The sequence below is a fragment of the Phascolarctos cinereus genome, unplaced genomic scaffold (genome assembly GCF_003287225.1).
Source record: "Phascolarctos cinereus isolate Bilbo 61053 unplaced genomic scaffold, phaCin_HiC Scaffold_5;HRSCAF=322, whole genome shotgun sequence".
Classification (NCBI taxonomy): domain Eukaryota; kingdom Metazoa; phylum Chordata; class Mammalia; order Diprotodontia; family Phascolarctidae; genus Phascolarctos; species Phascolarctos cinereus.
The window spans coordinates 42,692,622-42,713,548 of record NW_027555958.1 but is presented as its reverse complement, the minus strand read 5'-3'; the positions used below and the strand labels follow the sequence as shown (position 1 = coordinate 42,713,548).

The window sequence follows — 20,927 nt, the reverse complement described above, 5'->3', positions numbered from 1 at the left end:
CATAATGCCTTGCACACAGTAGGCACTCAGTGAATGTTAATGGGCATTTTGCTGAGGGATTCTATTCCTCCCACTGGCCAGTTCTCTGTCCTAGGACTTGAATACATTTGTCCATTGTCTTAGGGATCTTTACTGAAAAAATGTTTTAGATTATTTTGTGAATCATTGTGTATAGTAGAAAGGGCACTGAAATTGGAGTCAGGAGAAGACCTGGGTTCAATTTCTGCTGTTGATATTTGCTATGTAATAATTTTGTGGTTGTTAAGTAGTTTCAGCTGTGTCCAACCCTTCATGACTCTATTTGGAGTTTTCTTGGCAGAGATGCTGGAATGGCTTGTCATTTTCTTCTTCAACTCATTTTATAGATGAGAAAACTGAGGCAAACAGAGCCATACAGCTTGTGTCATGAAGATGAGTCTTCCTGATTCCAAGCCCACTGATCTAGTCTATCCACTGTGCCACCTAGCTGCCTATATAATCATAGGGAGTTGTTTAACCTCTTGGGGCCTCAGCTTCCTGCTCTGTAAAATGAGAATAATGCCTCAAATGGTTTTTAAAAATCTAATTAGATAGCACAGAGGCAGCTAGGTGGCACAGGGAATACAGTGTGGGACTTATAGTCAGGAAGACCTGAGTTTACATTCTGCCTTATTCCTACCTGCTATATGAAATTGGTTAAGGCACTTCATACTCACTCAGCCTCGGTTTCTCAAACCGTAAAATGAAGATCATAATAGAAGCTATCTCACAGGGTTATGAGGATCAAATGAGTGCTTCATAAACCTAGAAGTTCTATGTAGATGTTAATTATTTATAACACGTATAAACTTTGAGGTACTGTATATATTTTCAATTGATATTGTTTGGTATGAAAAGTACAACCAAGTGTCTCTCAGGCACGCTTATAAAAAGCAGGATTGAAGGGCACGTTTTGAGGTTTTTTTCCATCTAACTAGGGTAGGCTACATTCATGAGCCTAACATTTGGGATCCCCCTGTGTAGGGATGTTCCCTATTCCCTGGGTGATTGGTATGGACATAGCTGCAGGCTCCATTCTGTTGCTGAGCAATCAGGCAGAACTTGGAAAAATAACTCACCCTTCTTCTGTGGAATATGGTGACAGAGCATCGCTCAAGCCAGCTGGCCAGGGGTGGATGGGAAATGAGCCAAGGGCAAAACGCCTCTCTGAGCTCTGTGGGATGAGTAAGGGAGCAAAACAAAATTTCTGAAGAAACAAGCTGACCCAAATTAGACATTAAAAAAGGATGGCGTTTTTTTTTATTGTGGGGTAGAGGGTGCATATAATATAAAAAAAATCAAAAGCTTATCTGACATATATTTATATTTTCTTTCCCTAGCTGTCAAATTGTAAGCCTGGAGTTCGTTTGTACATTCTAAGGGCCTGGGTCTGCTCATGCAACTGCCTCATCCTAGGGGAAGCTATATGGGGATATCTTGAAAATGGCCACTCAGAATACTGCAATGCATAAGGATCAGGGGGATTTCCTTGGCTTGGGTTCATTTTTTCCCCTTCTGCTTCATGTGTACGACAAAATAGTCATTACATGCGATGGTCAGCCCGGCAATTAGTGAAAAGAAGCTCTGGAAGACCACTTTTCCATCTCGGCACTGGTCCAGGTCTTTCATAATCTTGTCTACAGCTAAAGGGTCTTTCTGGTTCTGGAAAAAAAAAAGAATCACAAGAAGCAAAAGCATATGAATCAATTATCAGACTGAGGGACTTAGCTATTAAATCTGTATAGCTGCCCATTAAAGAGAAAGTGCCTGAATTTTTGGATCCTCACTTTTCAAAGAACCTATAAAGGTCAACTAGTTTACAGAAGGAAAGAGTAGAAAGGGTGGAGTGGAAAGAGGGTTAGAAAAACAACTTTGAAAGCTGTAAGAACTGTGATCAATGGAATGGTCATTCACGATGCCAGAGGATTCATGGTGAAACATGCCACCCATTATAGGGAGGAGATGGATGTGGGGTCCAGAATGAGGCATTTTTATGTATGGCCATAGGAGGAATTCATTTTGTATAACTGCATTTTTTTTACAATAAATTTTTCTTCTCTCCTTAACAGGTTGTGACTATAATATTCTTTTTTTTTTTAAATAAATTTTTATTTATATCTTTTTTATATTAAAAAAAAGAAAAGAGGGCTCAGTTTGCAGTTAGAGAACCTGGGTTAAATCTTAATTTTGCTACTTCCTATCTGTGTAGTCTCAGGCAAACTGTTTCACCTCTCTGGGCCTCAGTTTCTTCCCCTGTAAAAAGACGACCTCTGGCAGAGGTTAGAAAGGCAGCACTTTGTGCTTCCTGGTTTCATGGTGATTTGTTTGCTTTTTTCTGTAGTTTGCTATCAGTTCAAAGTGTTACATGTGGGCATTGTCATGGAGCTGGGGAAAGAATCCTAGCTATGGAGTCAGAGGACCTGGGTTTGACTCCTAACTCTGACAATTGCTACTTCTTGTGATCCTGGGCAAGTCACTTAAACCTCTTTGTGACTCAGTTCCCTCATTTATCAAATGGGGATGTTGGTCTTGAAAGACACCTTTCAGCTCAAGATCTTTGATGCTATGATCTCATGGGGTTTCATCATTAACTATGGAAGCCTCTGGATCGGGCTTCTTAATCCTGACATCCAAGAACTTTTAACAAATATTCTGCTAACTGTATTTCAATAACTTTTCTTTTAAATCCAATGCACTTTATGTTATACATTTAAAAACATGATTGTGAAAAGGGGTTCACAGGCTTTGTCAGACTGCCAGAGGGGGTCCATGATACAAAAGAGGCGTGAAGATTCCTGCTCTAGACTTTCCACAGAAACACTAACGAAATTGTATTGAATTTCACTTGAGCGTATATGGAAACAAGTGTTCCCCACATTTTCCTAAAACCCTTAGTTGATTTGCTGAGTGTTTCTGACTTTCATTGAGAAATCCAGAAAGTCAAAGATGTGGCTTTTTTTCCCCTCAAGAGCCTGAATCTCAAACCCTGAGCAACGAAATGAAGTCTGATGTCTGCCTCCATCTCTCTGAGAAGCTGACTGCTTTTGGGGAGAAGTTTCACAAATTCTGGCCACGCTCGCACTTTCTCGTTTCGGGCAGAGACTGGTGGGTGAGATTTAGATGATGTAAGGAACCAACTTGTAGAAACAAAAGGGCATGCAGTATAGGAAGGAGGGGAAAGGTGTAGATTGGAATCATGACCTCATAATGTCAATAAATCCTTTCCGGACCTGTCAGCCTTTAGTAGTAAATATCTGTGCCTCAAATGTCTCTTTCTATCTTGTGCAGCTTCCATGTTAGAAGCCACCTTATTTTTCAGGACCTAGGCTACAGGGCAGCCCGAGGGCCCTTGGCTAGCTGTCTGTCACAGGCTGGCTTTTGAAGAGACAGGAAGGACTGATTTGGAAGGCCTTAGGCTTGAGGAAAACAGCAAGTTCATATTACAATATCCAGAAGGAGGTGAAATACCCCAGGGAAAACTCCTCCCTTTCTCTTTCCTCACTCCCCAAACTACACACAAAAGGCAATCCAGATCTAGACCATCTCTGGGAATCTGAGTCTAGACTTGAACAGGCCCAGAAGGGATTTGCTTAGGTTTTTCCAAGTAGGATAATGACAGTTCATATTTATATAGCACTTCAGGGTTAGCAAAACACTATGTTGCCACTATCTTATTTGATCCTTGTGACTATCCTGTGAGGTCATTGTTATGATTGTCCCCATTTTACAGATTCTGAAACTGAGGTTCAGAGAGGTTAAGTAATTTTCTTAGTATCACTCAGCTGGGAAGTGGCTGAGGGAAGATTTGAACCCACGTCCTCCTGACTCCAAATCTAGCATCTCTCCAGATACCACGCCAGATTGGAAGGGAATTTGGGTTCAGAGAATAGATTCAAGCTTGTAAGTTCCTTGAAGACAAGGATAATTTCATTTTTTAATTCTTTTCTTTCTCTAGTCCTGAAAGGCAGCCTTGATATAAGAGGATAGGGAGCTGGCCTGGGAGTCAGGAAGTCCTAGGCTCGAGCTCTGTGTTCGAGACATACTAGCTATTTGACTCTGGACTATTTGACTTAACCAGTCAGTGCTCTAGGCAACTTTTTAAGACTGTAATTTGTAAAGAAAGTGCAAACCTGCACAGGTAGAAGAATTTCCTTGTCCAAGAGTTCTCTGTATTACCGAAATCACAAGCCCTGTTCCCTATGCTCATCCTGTTCTTGGAGCCAGGCATATAGTAGGTGCTAAATAAATGCTTATCAGTGGATTGATTTGTTTTCTTTATTCCATGTTCATTTTCATCAGCCTGGGGACATCTGTTATAATATCCAAGTAATCAATAATAGATACAATAAAATGGGCAATTTCATAATCTCTGAGACCAATCAGAATATTGTTTTAAACAAAATGCCAGTCAAAATACCCTATGATTTCACTCTGCCTATAAAAGAGGAGTCATCTGCTTTACCAATGTACCACTTCCTGGGGACAAATGCTAAGAGGCAGCCGGGAGCCCTTTAACTTTCTGTCTTTTCATCCTTTAGAAGCTATTAAATTATTCAACATCAAGCACAGTAATGATCTTTTCCAGTGATCATGACTGGTCCAGAGAAGGAAGGCCCACTTTAGGCTCTAATACTTCACTGTGCTCATTTCCATCTGCTGATCAGCCTTATGTCCTGAGACAGGTTGATCCAATCAACATCTGAAGAACAGAGACTTCCACCCAAACAGAGCTCCCAAAGCCAGGTCTGACTGTGAAAAAAGAAACAGCACTATGGAAATGTCAGGAGAGAGGAAGTCCCTACCAGCTCTAAATCTCCATTATCTTAAATTATGGCTCTCTAATCTCATTGCATTTTCAGGTAAAGGGGTCTTCCATTTTCCACGGAAAAGCTATTCCTTATGGAATGAAGCTTGGCTTCCACTAAAGAGAAGTTCAGCGTTATTATAGAACTGGGGAAAGAAGAAAGATCTTATCTGCTTAGAGGGATTTCAGGGGGACAATTTAAGTTGTGGAGTCTGGCCAGGATGTGGGGACTACAACCCTGATTTTGAGGAGAAATGGGGTGAATCAATTCACTCATTTACTGCCTTCTCTCAATATACTATCCCTTTGGTGACTCTACACCCTTGAATGCTATTTGTTTTGATTCTTCTTATACCATTGGCTGAAGCGCATATTGTGTTACAGATTTTAGTGGAAAGAATATTGGATATAATATCAGAAAAGGACTAGGTTCTAATCCTATCTCTATGTGTAGACTTGGGCAAATCACTTAACCTGTAAAATAGGCATCATCATAATTGCACCTACCTCACTGCTACTTGTGAGAACCAAAGCAGATCATACATGTAGAGCATTTTGCAAACCTCCAAGTACTATATAAACTCAGCTATTATTGCTACTGTTATCAGAGTATAAGCCCTTTGAAGATAGGAATCCTGTCTTCCTTTTTGCACCGCCTTCCCCCCACCTACTCTTACATACATCAGGCACTCATCAAGACATTGTTGAATGAATGGAAAGGCCTGTGCCAGAGTCACTGCTAGAAGGGAGTGATGGAATAGGAAAAGAAGAACATGAAGGTCAGCTAGGTGGCACAGTGGAGAGAGCACCTGCCCTGGAGTCAGGAGGACCTGAGTTCAAATCCGGCCTCAGACACTTGCCATTTACTAGCTGTATGACCCTGAGCAACTCACTTAACTCCATTGCCTAGCCCAAAATAACCCCCCCAAAACATGAGAGTCTAGACAGGCTAAGCTCTTTCCTTCTATCCTTTAAAAGTTTCTTCAGTACTTACTTCCAAGAATCCGGGGAACTCTTTTTCCATGAGAACTCTCAGATCTTCTTTTGTTAAGTAGCCTTTGTCTCCAGCAAACTTATGAAATGTAAACATCATAGTTTCCATGGCATGTTCCATTTGAGACGGCATCTTGGCAGTGTCTTCCGAAACCTGTTCAAAGATGCCCAACACACAGAGTTCATTTCCAGGTTTAAGCCCAGTAGGTGTAAGACTATATAACCTATATGCTAGTTTTTCTCAAGACAAGTGTCTCTACAGTACCAACCTCTGGTTCTAATGAGGTCAGACACAAACACTATGTGTTTTTACAGCTCTGAATGGGCCACCACCATTTCCCCATCTAATTCAGCTAGGTCTAACTATAATTATTAGGAAAAGGAGGATCAGTGTTCTTCCTGGTTTTCCTGTATGTGTCTCCTAACCCTCCCATCCCCCTTTAGCTGGCAAAAAATTTACTGAAAGGAAAGCATCATATTCCTTGGTGTCTGTTAATCAAGCTTTTATCTGTGACTAAAATACCAAAAACCCACATAGCCATGCTGTTAACAGATATGAAAATTCAACCCTTTATGCCTGTCTTTGTAATCTAGTTATATCTAACAGCAGTGGGGGGAATACTTGCCTGCAAATGACTATAGTTTGCTGAGATCCTTGGGCACTTATTTATATGGTGGCTGTAACTTGCTACTACAATAAATTTCCATATTTTACAATGAAGTAACATGCCTTATCCAAATAAAAGAGTTGCAGCTGTATTGCCTAGGTTCTATGGTAGGTTATGGGTAAGCATTTACTTTAACATGCTGTGGGAAGAGATAAGTTTTTTTCCCCTCGGGCTTTACTATTTTTTTAATTAAATTTTTTTTCAGTGAATAGAAATTTATTTTGTCCCCCTCTCCTTCCCATCCCCTGAGGGAAAAAAAATAAAGGCAAAACCCTTGTAATAAATACGTATACTTAAGCAAATAAATTCCTGCATTAGCCATGTCCCAAAAGTTTATATCTCAGTCTGAACTCTAAGTCCATCACCTCTCTGTGGGAGAGGTGTAACAGGCTTCATCATCAGTCCTCTGGAATTGAGCTGGATTGTTGCTGATCAGAGTTCCTACAGGAGAAATCGTTTTTTGGTAGCACTAGAAAAAGAACTCTGACATTTTTATCTGGGTGCATGTTGTATGGTAGGTGTGAGGAAGGTTTCAACACATTAAAAATTAGGAGCTAGGAAGAACAGGAATGAAGGATGGCATCAAAGGAATGGATGGTGGAAAGAAATGAATTGGCCATATGCTGAGAGTGGGGTGTAGGACAGCCTATGTGTTCCAATGGAATCCTAGTGAGCCAAGAGAAGGCAGGCCAATTTGGGTGGGTCCTCTGTGGTGAACTTGGGTGGGGGGCACATGGACAAAGAGTCACAAGGTTGAGCAGGAGTGGATGGGTTGCAATTTGCATCAGTGGAAGGAACATCCTCATTGATATAATCACAGATCCACTGAAGTATGACTCTTTGAGCATATTCCCCCAGTAGAATGTAAGCTCCTTGAGGGCAGGGACTATTTTGTTCTTAGATTCCTAGTACTTGTATAATGTTTGACACATAATAGCCATTTAATAAATGCTTGCTGGATAAGATGAATGAACATGTTTCTAGGAATGGTAACAGTTAAAATGCTGGGTTGAAATGACTTTTAACTAGTTGAGCATAATGAATGGGGAGGAGGAGTCTCATTGAGACTCAGAAAGAATGCTTTGGCAGAAACAAAGGGAGACATTGACCAAAGCCTCCTTGCCAAATTATTCACTGGATACGGAACAGATGGCAGGTTTTAAGAAAGACATTCAAAGGACCACTTAAAAACCACAAAAAGTTGTGGTTTTTGCTTGGCATTAACTAGCTGATACACATTCAACAACGACGGATCCCTTCTAGAATCTCCTTTATAGAGCTCAAGGTGAAGTTGGTGAACAAGAGCATCGATTCCACTTAAGGACAGCCAGTTCCCCCCTCCCCCTTTTTTATGCCCAGAGAGATGCAGAAGCCAGCGTGCCATGTTTGGCCTTTTGATCCAGAATGTTATAAACCAGAACCAAGAAGGTCTAATTAGGAAGGTACTTCACTCGAAAGAATAGTAAGAACTACAGTGGAGTGAAATATCCTGGAGATCCCTCTCCTGGACCCTCCCTCCTATCCTTCAAAAATAGACAGAGTACAACCCAGAGCTAGAACATCTGAGTCTAGACTTGAGAGGTACTGGCAGGGGTTTTGAGGGCAGGCAGGTGGCACAGGAGATAGAGCACTGGGCCAGAGATAGGAAGATTCATCTTCCTGAGTTCAAATCTGGCTGCACACTTACTAGCTGTGTGACACTGGGCAAGTCACATAACTCTGTTTGCCTCACTTTCCTTATCTGTAAAATGAGCACTCCAATATCTGTGCCAAGAAAATGCCAATGAGGTCACCAAGAGTAGGACAGAATGAGACAACTGAATTAATAGAAGGGATCTGCTTTGGGTGACAGTGGTTCTGTCTCTGTTAAAGTCTCCAGAGGGCTTTTGACCATCTGTCTTCTCTAAGAGAATTAAAATGAGAATGAGTCACCTATCAGAGGAGGTCCTGCTACTCCACCCTAAATCTAAAATAGCTTGAATTCAGGAAATGAAATAGGCATACCACAGAGATTTAAAAAAAAAAACCCAACAACCCTTTATTTCAAAGTCCTAGGCATCCCCTGAAACCAGATCTGCTGTCTCATCCCTGTTAATCTCTAAAGACTCCTAGAAATTTCAATCTACTGTATAAATTCCTCTCGTTCCACTTTATCATAGATAAAAGTAGAATATTCCCAGAGAATAGTTTTTTTTTAAACAACCTTTAGGTCTCATTAAGTGAGAGAACATGGTCATCTCTGAGTTGTGTTCAGTTCTGGGCTCCAAAAACACTGCAAAACTGAAGAGCCTCCAGTGAAGGATGGTGAGGCTGGCCTTGAGATCATGCCATAGATGACTTGGCTTAAATAAATGGTATAGAGGAAAGAGCACTGACTCTGGAGTCAGAGGCCTTGGGATATCATTCCACCTCTGTTGCTTCAGCAAGATCATGAAGACTGCACCACAAAGATGAACTCAATGTTGCCACCCATTTATTCATATGAGATATGGCAAAATACTTTCTTTGGAAAATGTTCTCCATAAAGTAGTACATAAATTAACCCTGTTTGACTTTTCTGCAGGTGCAGCTTTCTGTAAACTTTGTTTCCAGAGGTTCACTTTTTAGTTATGGCATATTATTGGTATGGGTGACCTTGGACATGTCACTTAACCTTCTTGGGCCTCAGTTGCCTAATCTGTAAAAAGAAGCGGTTAGAGAAAATGGTTTCTGAAGGTTCCTTGGAGCTCTAGACCCATGATCCAATAAAATGGGAATGTTTGGCCTGGGGAACAGAAGGGGAACACAGTAACTAAATTCAAGCTTTCCAAGGGCTGTTAGATGGAAGAGGGATTGTAATCATTTCATTTGGTCCCAGAGGGTAAGTAGAATCAGGAACAAGGGGAAGAAGTTGCAAGGAAACAAACTGAGGCCTGGTGGTAGGGAGGAAAAATAACTTTCTACCAATCAGAGCTGTTCCAAGTTGCCTTCTGAGGTGGTGCGCTCCCTTATTGGAGATCTTCCGGCAGAGACTGGATGGCTACTAGTCAGTTATATTGTAGAAAGGATTTATTTGTGGTTGCTGTGGTCTTTGAAATAATGTGACCGTATGAATGTCTTTTCTAAGATGGAAGAGATCTGACATAACCTGGCTTGTCATGAGGGCTCTTAAGTCCTCTTTTCACGGATTTATGGTGACTCCCTCATTCTAAAGAAGAGGAAATTGATCTCTATGAGAGAAGTGACTCATCTAAGGTCACACGAAGTGGCAGATCCACAATCTGAACTCTGGCTCTGTAAGGGGTTCTTCCCTCTTGAGACTGAGCTCCTTGAGAACAGGGAATATTTTGTCTTTCATTGTATCTGAAGCACTTAGCACAGTGCCTGGCACATAATAGGTTCTTAATTAAATTCAGTTCATTGATAGACTTTGACACTAGACCATTGCATCTTGCTTATAGTAGCATAGGTTTAGAGCTGGAAGGGATTTTAAGGGAAATTGAGGCACAGAGCGGTGAAAGTGACTTTGTCACAGAGCCAAGTAAATATTTGAAGTAGAATTTGCCCATCTTCTTTCCTGTAGCTTTTTAATTCAGCAAATGCATTGAGATTTTAGCAATTTGCAGATTGCTTTCCCTTCCCCCGCCTCATATGAAAAAGCAGAAAAGTCAGATTTATGGTGATGAAATGAAAAAAGAACTCTTGAGACAAAAGGCCTGCATTTTGAATACAATCATTCACCCTGACTTCAGTGGGAGTTGACTAAGGACTACAGTTGGGGAATTGTGTTATTTAGAAGGGGGTTGGCCAACTCCAAAACCAATAAAGAAGTGGAGGAAATTTGTGCCTTAAGCTGCCCTCCTGACTAGTGGATGAATCACCAAAATGTTGCAGTTCTTGCTGGGGGCCCCCTTGCTTCCCTCTCTGGCAGCTGCAAAGTCTGAATCAGCTTGATTAAAACCTTTCCATTTGGGCGGGGCTCAGGCAAACTGACCCTTTCCAATTCTGCTCAGTTTGGTGGCAGCACTTCAGAGGTCACAAGTGAGCCTTCTGTCTCCATTTGAACAGCCATCCTCCCAGGCTGAGCTACTCTGGATGGAAGATAGGGTGGGGCTCCTCCATCTCATATTGAAAACTCAAAGCCTACCCAGAAGCAGACTCTAAGGGCAGCTGATAGAAAAAGGTCACAGGAATTGAAGAAGGGCCCTCGAGTGGCTTAGAAGTATGGAATTTGAAGGAAGCTCACTCCATTTCCATTTTACAAATTAGGACACTGAGGCCCCAGAATATCCTGTGACTTGTCCAACATCACACACATAGTAAACAGCTGAGCCAGGATTCATAGTGCAGTTGATTCTTTTATTTATTTCTTATTAATTTATTTTGATTTATCAACAATCACTTCCATATGCTTTTGAGTTTAAAAGTGTGGTTGATTCTTAATCCAGCCCTCTTTCCACTGTGCCAGCCTGGGCTCATCAGCTTGTCTTCTTATTTTTCAGAGGAGGAAACTGAGGCCCCAGAGAGATTAAGTGACACAGCAGAAAGGCTAGGATTTGAACCCAGAGCTTCTGGCTCCAAATCTAAAAGGGCCTCTTAAAATGTTGCTACAGAACCCAAGAGGAAAGGAGCATGTATAATAAGCCCCTTAGTCAAGACTGGGAAATGAGGAAGACCACTAGATGGAGCTTAAGGTACCATAACTATCTTGAACCAGATGTAACAGAAGGGAGGGTCTGGGAAAGGAAGGGCCCTAGGATGGCAGGCAGAGAAAACACATTCCAGAAATGAAGGAAAATATGAATCCTGCAAAACAGGTCTGATTAGACCCTTGATATGACTTTTTCCTCCTTTTAATCTTGTTTTTCCACTCGCTTTAAATTTTCTCACAGTTCTTTCTCCTTGAGGACTTTTTTTTTAACCTTTATAGGAATCCATATATGTTCAACTCCTCTGTTCTATAGAGTTAGGTCCCAATGAGTGGGAATAATGACTCCCTACCCAGGAAATGGTCATATTCACAGAGCATATTTCCACTGGGCTGGAACAAAGACCATATTTTACATGATTATAACCTCAAATGCTGAGAATTTCAATGCTTGAGAACACTTCAGAGGATTCATTGTTTGCATTAATTATAACCTTTGTATGTCTACTGTCCATTCTGCATCTGTTTAATGTTCCTTGGTTGCTGTCGCCAGTCTGTTCTATATATCTGGAGCTGGAAGAAGTCTCAGAGATGATCTTGTTCACCCTCCTCTTTTTAATGGTGAGGAAAGTGAGGCCATGGAAAAGAGAAGTGACTTGACCAAGGTCACACAGCTAATAACCAGGATACTAACCCAGATCCTTGGATATCATTTGTTGTAGCCAACCCTGTCTCTCTTAGACTGTGAGCTCCAGGAGGGGCACAGTCCTGAGTATTTTTCTTTTTAGGTTATCATTACTATATTTAATATATTCCTTTCATGCAAATGAAATGGATGAGCGCCTACTTCTTGGAAATTGGGAATTAAAAGGTACTGGGGGCTTCTTTTGGAAGGTACTTCTGAAAAGTTCAAAACAAAAACAAAACGAAAATACAACCCCCCCCCCAAAACCAAAACCAACCCAAAAAACTTTGGGCCCTTCTTAAGGATCTAATTTTAAATCAAAGTCATATGAACATCACCATTTTTCATCTCATCTGTCCCTCTTTTCCTGTAGCCCACCCAGCCCAGCCTGAGGTTGGCAACATTTCAGTGAAAACTTTCAGCAAAAACAAAGAGCCATTTAACATGTTTGAGGTTTTCTTGCTTTTGCCATCGGGAAGTCATAAAGTAATGGTTCCAGAGCTGAAACTAGAAGGAATTCTAGAGTTTGGTCTTTAACAGGGAGGCCTATTAGGGGTTCAGAAAAATTGGGTTGATTTTTGTTAGTCTGAGTACAATCTACCTCCTGCCCCTCTGCACAAAGCAGGTTGTCAAAACCTTAAGCAGCAGAGGAAACATCTGAAAAGGAAATCAGAGGAAATGCTTAAGTGGAAATTTCAATAAGAGGAATTTATTCAGATGCTTTTTAAGCTAAATAAAAAATATCAGTTATTCATCAGCCTACGTATTTCTCCAAAGATGTTATGTATCTGCATTCTGATTCCTACCATCCTCTGATATTCAATCTACTTAGGGGCTGACAGGTGGGAGCTACTTAGCAAAGGGATGTTAAGTACTGGGAAACCTTTGTTAGAGGGGTGGCTATGGCCTATGGTATATATCATTGAATACCCTGGCATTTCACTGAGCTCAAAATGCTAACATATGCAGAATACCATGGAAACAATGGGACTGTGTTCACTCGGGATCCAAGTGTACTCTAAGAGAGCTGCCTTTTTTTTTTTTTAGCTGAGCAAGGGCACACCCAATCTCAGCCCCACCCAACCCAGGGTTTGAGAGACCATACAAGATAGTTGGCAAGAGGTTGCCTCATTAATTGAAACATCCCGCAAAAAATATCATCTAATAGGATTTCTCTTGCCCAAATATATATTAGCTCACTCCAGCCGGCTATCAGGGCTAATCTCAGACCTTCCCCCGAAGACATCTATACACTGCAGATTTATGCCGTAAGAAACTGGCTTCTTGCAAATGAAAAGTATCTATTTCTTAGAAGAGGATAAAAATTGGATAGCAGTTTGCAGGGGTGGGGCTGAGGAAGAAATCTGAAATGAATTATGAACTCATTCCTCTCCCCCACCCACAGTAGTATGTATCTTTCGCAATTTGCTGAAACACGTTGGAGGCAAAGATCAGGTTATTACTGCCAGTGTTTCCATGGGCGTGGCCTCACCCCCAAGCCCAGGATACCGAGTCTTGCATTTAAAGATTGAAATTCAAGCTGCAGGGAAAATAAATCCGCGGCCACCACTGGCCTCTTTTCTAAGCAGAAAAAGTATCTGACAGTGTATCTCTCCGACAAGTAGTTATAAAGCCAGACTCCTCTGGTTCCCCAAACTTACCTAGTGTTTTCACACACATATGTGCCCTTTGCTCCTGGAATACTCTCTCCTCATCATTGCCTGCTAAGATCTTAGCCATGTTTCAAAGCCAAACTCCAATTCCTCCCCTTCAGGAAGTCTTCCTTCCCCTATTTTCCTAGATTAGAAGTCATCTCTCCCTCCTCTGCACCCCTAAGGGTCTTTATTTCTCTCTTACATGCCAATTACATACTACTCTTTAATAGGATCCTAGCTTATATGGAGGGGACCTTATGGGTCATCTGGCCCAACAACGCTTTCCGGAGAAGTTGAGTGATTTGTCTGAAGGGACACAGGGCAAGGCTTGGAATGAAACACCAAATCAACAATCTTTCCATCATACCATGCTGCTGCTGACTTGACATTCATTTTTGTATGTGTACCTCCCACTAGACCTGGGTATCATAAGCATGTTTAAAAAATACTGAAACTATATTATAATAGAATTTGTTTCCTTTGTATGTATTTAAAAGCATTATTCTGAAAAGGAGGTCCAAAAGGCTTTGCCAAACTGCCAAAGGGGTCCATGATGCAAAATCAGTTACGAAACACTACACTAGATACAAGTGAGGGCAGGAACTATATTCTTCCCCATCCAGCACAGTCCCTAATACAGTAACTACTCACTAAGTAGATGCCAGATGAATGAATGAAAGATAACCTAGCAGCCCTGCCATGATCTCTATCTGTTTTGTCACTGTCCTCAACTACAAAGCCCCCATTCAAGCAAACCGACCTTCTTTCAAATCACTGTTCAAATTTGGCATTCACTGACTTCCTCTTGGGGAATGCCCTCTAAAATTGCAATTTCCCTTTTCCTTTAGGGACTGTTCTGCCTTAACTATCAGAGAGACCTGTGGGGATCCAGGGCCACACCCACACGATGCTGGCTGCTGAATCACTCAGCCTTTCTTCCACCACTAGGTGAATCCAGTAACAACGTGTGCTTCACATATGCCCCTGGAAGCCATTAGGCCCAGAGTGAAGAGTGAGGTGATAAGGGCCACTCATTCCAAAGCACTCTGAATCTAGCCCCCCTTCCCATCTCTTTCCTCCACTTTTCTTCTCACAACCCCAAATAGGCCAACTGTTCCTTCTACTCCCATACCCCCAAGGTGGCTGTTCACTCCCCCAGCTGCCTAATTAAAATTTAGATAGTGCAGTAATAAATAAGGTCTGGAGTTATCACCCCCTCCCTATTCCTTTAGGTTATTATAGTTAATGATACCCATATGACTCAGTGAAGTTGCGTGTTAGGGTCTATTTGTCTCCTTCCCACTGGGCAAAATCAACTTCACATTTAGGAATTTAGGTAATTTTTCTTTACCCTTCTCTCACATTTAACTTTCTAACCTGGTCAGGGTGAAATTGAAACTTTATTTTTTGTTTCCCCTGGGGAGAAGAAATGCTTTTAGTTGTAGCTTCCTCTTACTCTACAAACAGCTCTGAAGGTGGTTTGAAGATTGTTTTTGATTCCTGTCCCATCTCTTTTATCTTCCCCCCTCCCTCTCCTCTTCTCTCATTTTCCTTTTTCTTGTCTCCCTTCCTCCCCTCTGGGAAAGGGTCAGCCAGCCACCTTCTAGTCAAGCGTACAAACAACAGGAAACCCAGCCCAAAGCATCTAGGAAAGAGAAAACGCCTCCGGAGTGCAAATCCAGAGCGGGAAGCCAGGCGGTGACCCAGCTAGCTGCGTTCTAGTACCCCAGGGAGTGACCCACATTAAATTCAGCTCAATGTCCTACCTTCTCTGCCCGAATTGGTAGGCAAAGGTCACGCCTGCCTATTCCTGGGAGGATTTCCTAAGGCAGCCTCACCTGGCACGTTACTGGGACTAAATGTTGGAGGAACACCAGGCCAGAGTTTGGCCACCCTTGGCTGAAGGCTGACTGCCAGAAAGATGGCTCCCAGCGTGTAGAGGATCAGCCAGGGTAAGGGGTAGAGCGACTGGAGAATGTAAATAGACAGCAGGACAGCAAAAAGCAGAGAGAGAATGGGAGATGGAGGCGGGGAGCAGGGTGCTGTTAGAGAGGAGAAGGAAGGCAGCTTAACGTCAGTCGGAAGCCTTTGTTCCTCCAGAGATCTTGGGGCACTGCTCCGGCCCGGATCCTTGCAGGCATATTCTCAGCAGTCCAGCCCCCAGGTGTCCCAGGTGCCCTGACACCCTCCCTTCCCGCGCCGCACCTCCTGCCCTGCCTAGCACCCACTTAGCCCTGGCTCGGGAAGGGGTGCGCCACGGCTCGCCCCTGGGTGTGGTCACAGTCATTCGGGAACAGCGGTTCCTGAGTGCACAGCTTCCCGCAAGTGGCTTCGGGCGCCTCCTGGTCAGGATACCCTCAAACCCTAACCTCGCTGGGAAGCGCAGCCCGATCTCGGGACTGGTCCTGAGCAGCCTGTCTGCAGGCGGGGGTGGGAGCTCCAGACAGGAGGAGCGGCGAGTGAGCGCTCTTTAGCCCTGGGGGTCCTGGAGTAGCTCAGCCGGCTCTGCCGGTCCCCCCAGAGGCTGCTGGATTTAGCTCGTGCCTCCCTCCATCTGCACCTTGGTGGGAGGAAGCGACAAAGCGGCCAAAATAACCACAAGAGAGATAGAGACCCAGAGAGAGGAACTCACCTTGCCTAAGCAAGCAGCAGCTGAGCGGGACGAAAGAAGACTGCAGCAAGCACTATTAGCCTTAGAGTTTCTAGGGGTGGGTGGGGGAGAGGGAGGATCAGGGGGCTGGGCAGGGGAGACTGGAGTAGGCTTTGATTGCACAGTGCCTCCTCTTGCCCCACCCCTTTCCCCCTCCCTCCTTTTTCTGTCCGTCCTCCCACCTCTAGGGCCCAGGTTTTAACTTTTTCTAGTCCCCTCCCTCCTCCAGTAGTGTGCACGCGTGTGTTCTCTAGGCAGGAATGTGCTTCCCCTTGGAAAGCTTCAGGACATCCCTGAACAAGAACAGCGCACTTCCCACTTGATTTACTTTTAGAGTGTAGGGTGTGTGTGGAAATGGGGGGAGGCAGGGACGTGGGGGGAGGTAGGGGCGTGTACTCTCGCGCTCTGCGAGTGTGTAGATGATGGTGGAAACAAAAGCATCCAGCAGTCTGTGGGCTGGGCCATTTGGCGCAGAGCCAATTTTAACAGGCACCCTGGTATTATCCTGATCTAGCAATTGTTTTCTGCAAGACTTGTCTTCCAAGCTGCTTCCGCTGGGAGAAGGTGGAACCGTCTGGGAGCTGGGAGCTCGTTAAGATTTGGGTTGCCAAGAAGGTACGCTAAGACAATCGTAAAGCCAATCGAGGCTCCTGCCTGGCTGGGGTGTCGCCGCGTAGGGGAGGCTTTCCTCATTACTCTTAAGGGAGAGGAAGGAATGCAGCCCACCTTATTTTACTTCCTTAACCTTTTAAGAGGCTAAAGAGGGAGCCAGAGAAGAGATTCTGAAGGGGGCAAAAGTGACTCGAGGCTGTTAAGGGAGAATGTAAACTCCCTGAAGGCAGGAACTGCTTTTGTCTTGTCTTTGCATCCCCAGGGCCTAGCACAGTGTAAGCACTTAATAAAATAATTACTAATGCTATCCACATCCAGAAAAAGAACCACGGAGTCTGTGTGCAGCTCCATGGAAGATGAAATGCAGATGGAGGCATACTCTTTGCTCTCCTTTTGTTTTGTTTTATTTCTTCTTTCTCGTGGTTCCTCCCATTAGTTCTAATTCTTCTTTACATCATGACTAATGTGAAAATATGCTTAATGTGAATATATAAGTAGAGCCTATATCAGATTGCAGGCTGTCTTGAGGAGGGGGGAAGAGAGAGAGGGGGAGAAAATTTAAAAACTCAAAATCTTGTAGAAGTGAATGCTGAAAACTAAAAACAAGTATTAAAAAAATAAATAAAATAATTGCTAGATTGCGTTGAAGTTTTTTTTTTCTTTTACTTCCTCTGGTTGACTTACACATTACATGTGTTTTGCCTAATGGGAGACTTACCATTTCTTTACTGTTGGTTTAATTTTCTACATTGGCTGATGTCTTAACTTGAGTTTTAATAGATACTTTAAAAATGTGAGTTTTAAAATCTCCTTAGAAAGGATCACTAGCTATATTCCCTGATCTTGTTCTGGTTTTGGCCTGGAATAAGCTAGATTCAATAAACAATTCAGTAAGTATTTGTTAAGGGCCTACTATGTGGACTTCGAATGTCTGTTGTCCAGACTATAGAGTAGTTGGACAGACAGCCCATAAAGCTGCTCCATTAGTACTTGTATCCTGGACAGACAGTGTGAATGGACAATAGTCTAGCCCATACCTGAATAGGAAAAAGAGAGGTGATTGCATTGAATTCAATTCATTAAGCAGTGGGTTTACTAGGGAGTGGGGAGAGAGGCTGGTATTGAACTTGGGAAATCACATAGTGCTTTTAGCGATCTCAGACTTCTCCCTGATGCACAATTCCATACTGCAATACCAATATTCTGAAACTCACACAGTAACCAACATTTCCAAGGAATCAAAATTACAGGTTCCCCAAAAGGCAATGAAAAGAAAAATGGTGGCAGTAAGCACAGCAGAGGCTGCCATGTACTACAAATTACTCACACAAAGTAATCAATCAGTCTAGTCATATGTAGGCAGTGAAGGATAGCACACAAGTAGCCCATATGTCGCCCAGTAGCCACATGATGTCAAGAAGAGATGGGGAGGAGGAAAAAAAAAAAGAAAAGGTGGGGAGGAAGACCCCTGGGATGTTTGATGAATTTATGTGAACACATGGATTAAAGTTACAAAGGACAAGGTGTGGATGGGTTTCAATTTGCACCATTGGGAAGAGCCCTCCCAGCACCGTTGAAGTATTGAAATCGGTATAGGGCCTTTTCTTTTCTTCCCCTTGAAATCTTTCTCTTCTTCTAAGTCTCAGCTTGGGAACCCCTACTCCATGAAAAACAACAAGATGGATTTAGTAAGGCGTACTATGTTGCCAGGCACTTTGCTAAGTTCTGGCCAAACGACGAAAGGGAAACATAATCTCTGTTCTCAAAGAGCTTAGAATTAGAATGTACATACAGCTGCATACGTAGAAGATATTTTTGTTGTTGCTGAGTTGTATTAGTTGTGTCCAACTCTTTGTGATCCCATTGGGGGTTTTCTTGGCAAAGACACTGGAATAGTTTGGCATTTCTTTCTCCAGGTCATTTGACAGATGAGGAAACTGAGGCCAATAGAGTGAAATGACTTGCCCGGGGTCACACACAGCTAGTAAGTATCTGAGGCCAGATTTGAACTCGGGAAGATGACTATCTACTCTATCTTCCATTCTGTCTACTTCGCTACCCAGCTGCCCCTATATAAGATATAGTCAGAGTAAATCAGAGGATGTCTCAGAGGGAAGGTACTGGGAGTGTGGGAGAGTACAAAAAACTTATTGAAGAAGGTGAGATTTGAGCTGAGTCTTGAAGGAAGCACTAAATCTTTCTTGATTCTCCCAGCTAAGTCTCCTCTCTCATGATAGAGCATGATGTTCTGAAGAGTGATGAGCTTAGAGTTCAAAGGTCTGAGTTCAAATATCCATTCTGTCACTTGCTGCTTGTGTGATTCTGGATGATTCCTTAACCTTTATGGATTTCAGTTCTTACAGCTGTAGAATAAGGAGGCTGGAGGAATTACTAAGGCCTCTTCCAGTTCCCGGTCTAAGATCTTATGATTTCTTCTTTCTCCCTATCATGTCGTACCTTCTATTAAGCTCATTTGTGTAGATGCTACATGTCCCCTGGGGACAGAGTCTATCTTCAGTGCCTTAATAAAGAATAATAATAATAATAGCTAGCATTTTTATAGCGCTTGAAGGTCTAACTAAGCAGACCCTTTCCCAACAACAGCCCTCTTATTTTTTGGCTACACCTCTGATTTCATTGCTTATAGTACAGGGAGGTCCTGTTGAGGAATTTCTGCTACCGATGCATATTTATATCTTCTCTTCAACTTTCAGTCTTAAAGATTTGTCTGGGGGCTACTTAATCAGTAGCCATTAGATCTCAGCGGTAATATTTGAACCCAAGTCTTCCTGACTCTGAGACCAGCTCTTTATCCTCTATGCAATGTTAACTCTTGGAAATGTCACTATTTTCACTTTCCAGGTCTTCTAATTCCAAGTCCACTCTGCCAGATAGCCTCATACAGAGGACACTACATCAATTTTGGTAAATTTAATTATTTTTGATTTATAGTCAGATCGTTTTTGGTTACGTTCTTTTTCAGTAATGTCTAACTCTTTGTGACCCCATTTGGGATTTTCTTGGCAAAGATCCTGGAACAGTTTGCCATTTCCTTCTCCAGCTCATTTTACAGATGAGGAAACTGAGGCAACTGGGGTTAAGTGATTTGCCCAGGGTCACATAGCTAGTAAATGTCTGGATTTAAACTCAGGAAGATGAGTCATCCTGACTCCAGGCTTAGCACTCTATCCATTGTGCCATCCAGCTGCCACTAGTCAGATTATAGCCTCATAGTTTTAGAGCATAGAGATCACGAAGACTAATGATGTTCATTTTATGAAACTGTAACCGGGAAATGTTAACATGACTTGTCTAACAAGGTCAACAAATCTCATTCTTATCTCAAATACTCATCTCAAATACTTTCTACAGAAAATGCCAGAGTCTCACTGCCTTGACCTTCAGGAAATTTTGGTGTCAGTCCTTGTGAGTAACAGCACTGATGGTGATTATAGCAGCAAAGGTTCTTGGTCATGGTTACACCATACCGGGTCAAGGTGCACTGATTTTGTTGTCAGTATTCAAGGCTTGACAGGTTGCATGGAGGCTTTCTAAAGAATGCAGCTCCATTTATTCCTGGGAAATGTCCGTGGACCCACATATGGTGTCACCATCATGACTCCTAGTGCCAATGGTTTCAGATAAAGTCACTTCAAAGTGCTGATAAGCTATCAGACTGGAAATCTTTGAAAGAGGGACTGAGAAGAGGCTGGCTGGGAAACCTAATTGCTCCTCTTCTGAGGTATTCTAGTCACTCCTCCTGGTGATAAGAAGGATAATTGGACACAGCAGTATTTTCTGACCTGTTTCCCTGATGCAGAAAATCTTTATTCCCAGGTTTCTTTCCCCAAGGTGATTTTTACTGGGACCATGAGCTCGGGCAACCTAGATTAGACATTTCTTGAGAACGGGAACTATGTCTTTGTTGGGTGACCACTTACCTGAGACATTATAGGCATTTATGGTTCAGATAGGGGTTGAATGAAATGACCTCTGAGGTTCCCTCTAACCCTGGCATTGGGCTGTTCACAGCGCGTAGTACATAGTTTTGCATGTTGAAGTAAGTAAATATTTGTTGATTGAAGGCAAGTTGATGAATATAGGCTATTATTTGATCTCCTCTACCATCTTCGAAAGTCCATTGCTACTCCCTGCTGAATCCAATTCAATGTGATAGACATTCATTAAGTGCAGACTGTGCAAAACACTGCGTAC

General features: G+C 42.7%; 1 protein-coding gene across 1 annotated transcript; it reads right to left on the bottom strand.

The window, feature by feature from the left end:
• Positions 1-1,248: 1,248 nt before the first annotated feature.
• On the bottom strand, positions 1,249-16,188 carry S100A10 (S100 calcium binding protein A10). The gene is made up of 3 exons (XM_021005539.2): positions 16,083-16,188; positions 5,817-5,969; positions 1,249-1,680 (listed from the first exon to the last, which is right to left on the bottom strand). Exons 2-3 carry the CDS (start codon positions 5,946-5,948, stop codon positions 1,519-1,521), a joined length of 294 nt encoding a protein of 97 aa, XP_020861198.1. The 5' UTR covers positions 5,949-5,969; positions 16,083-16,188; the 3' UTR covers positions 1,249-1,518.
• Between the last annotated feature and the right edge of the window lie 4,739 nt (positions 16,189-20,927).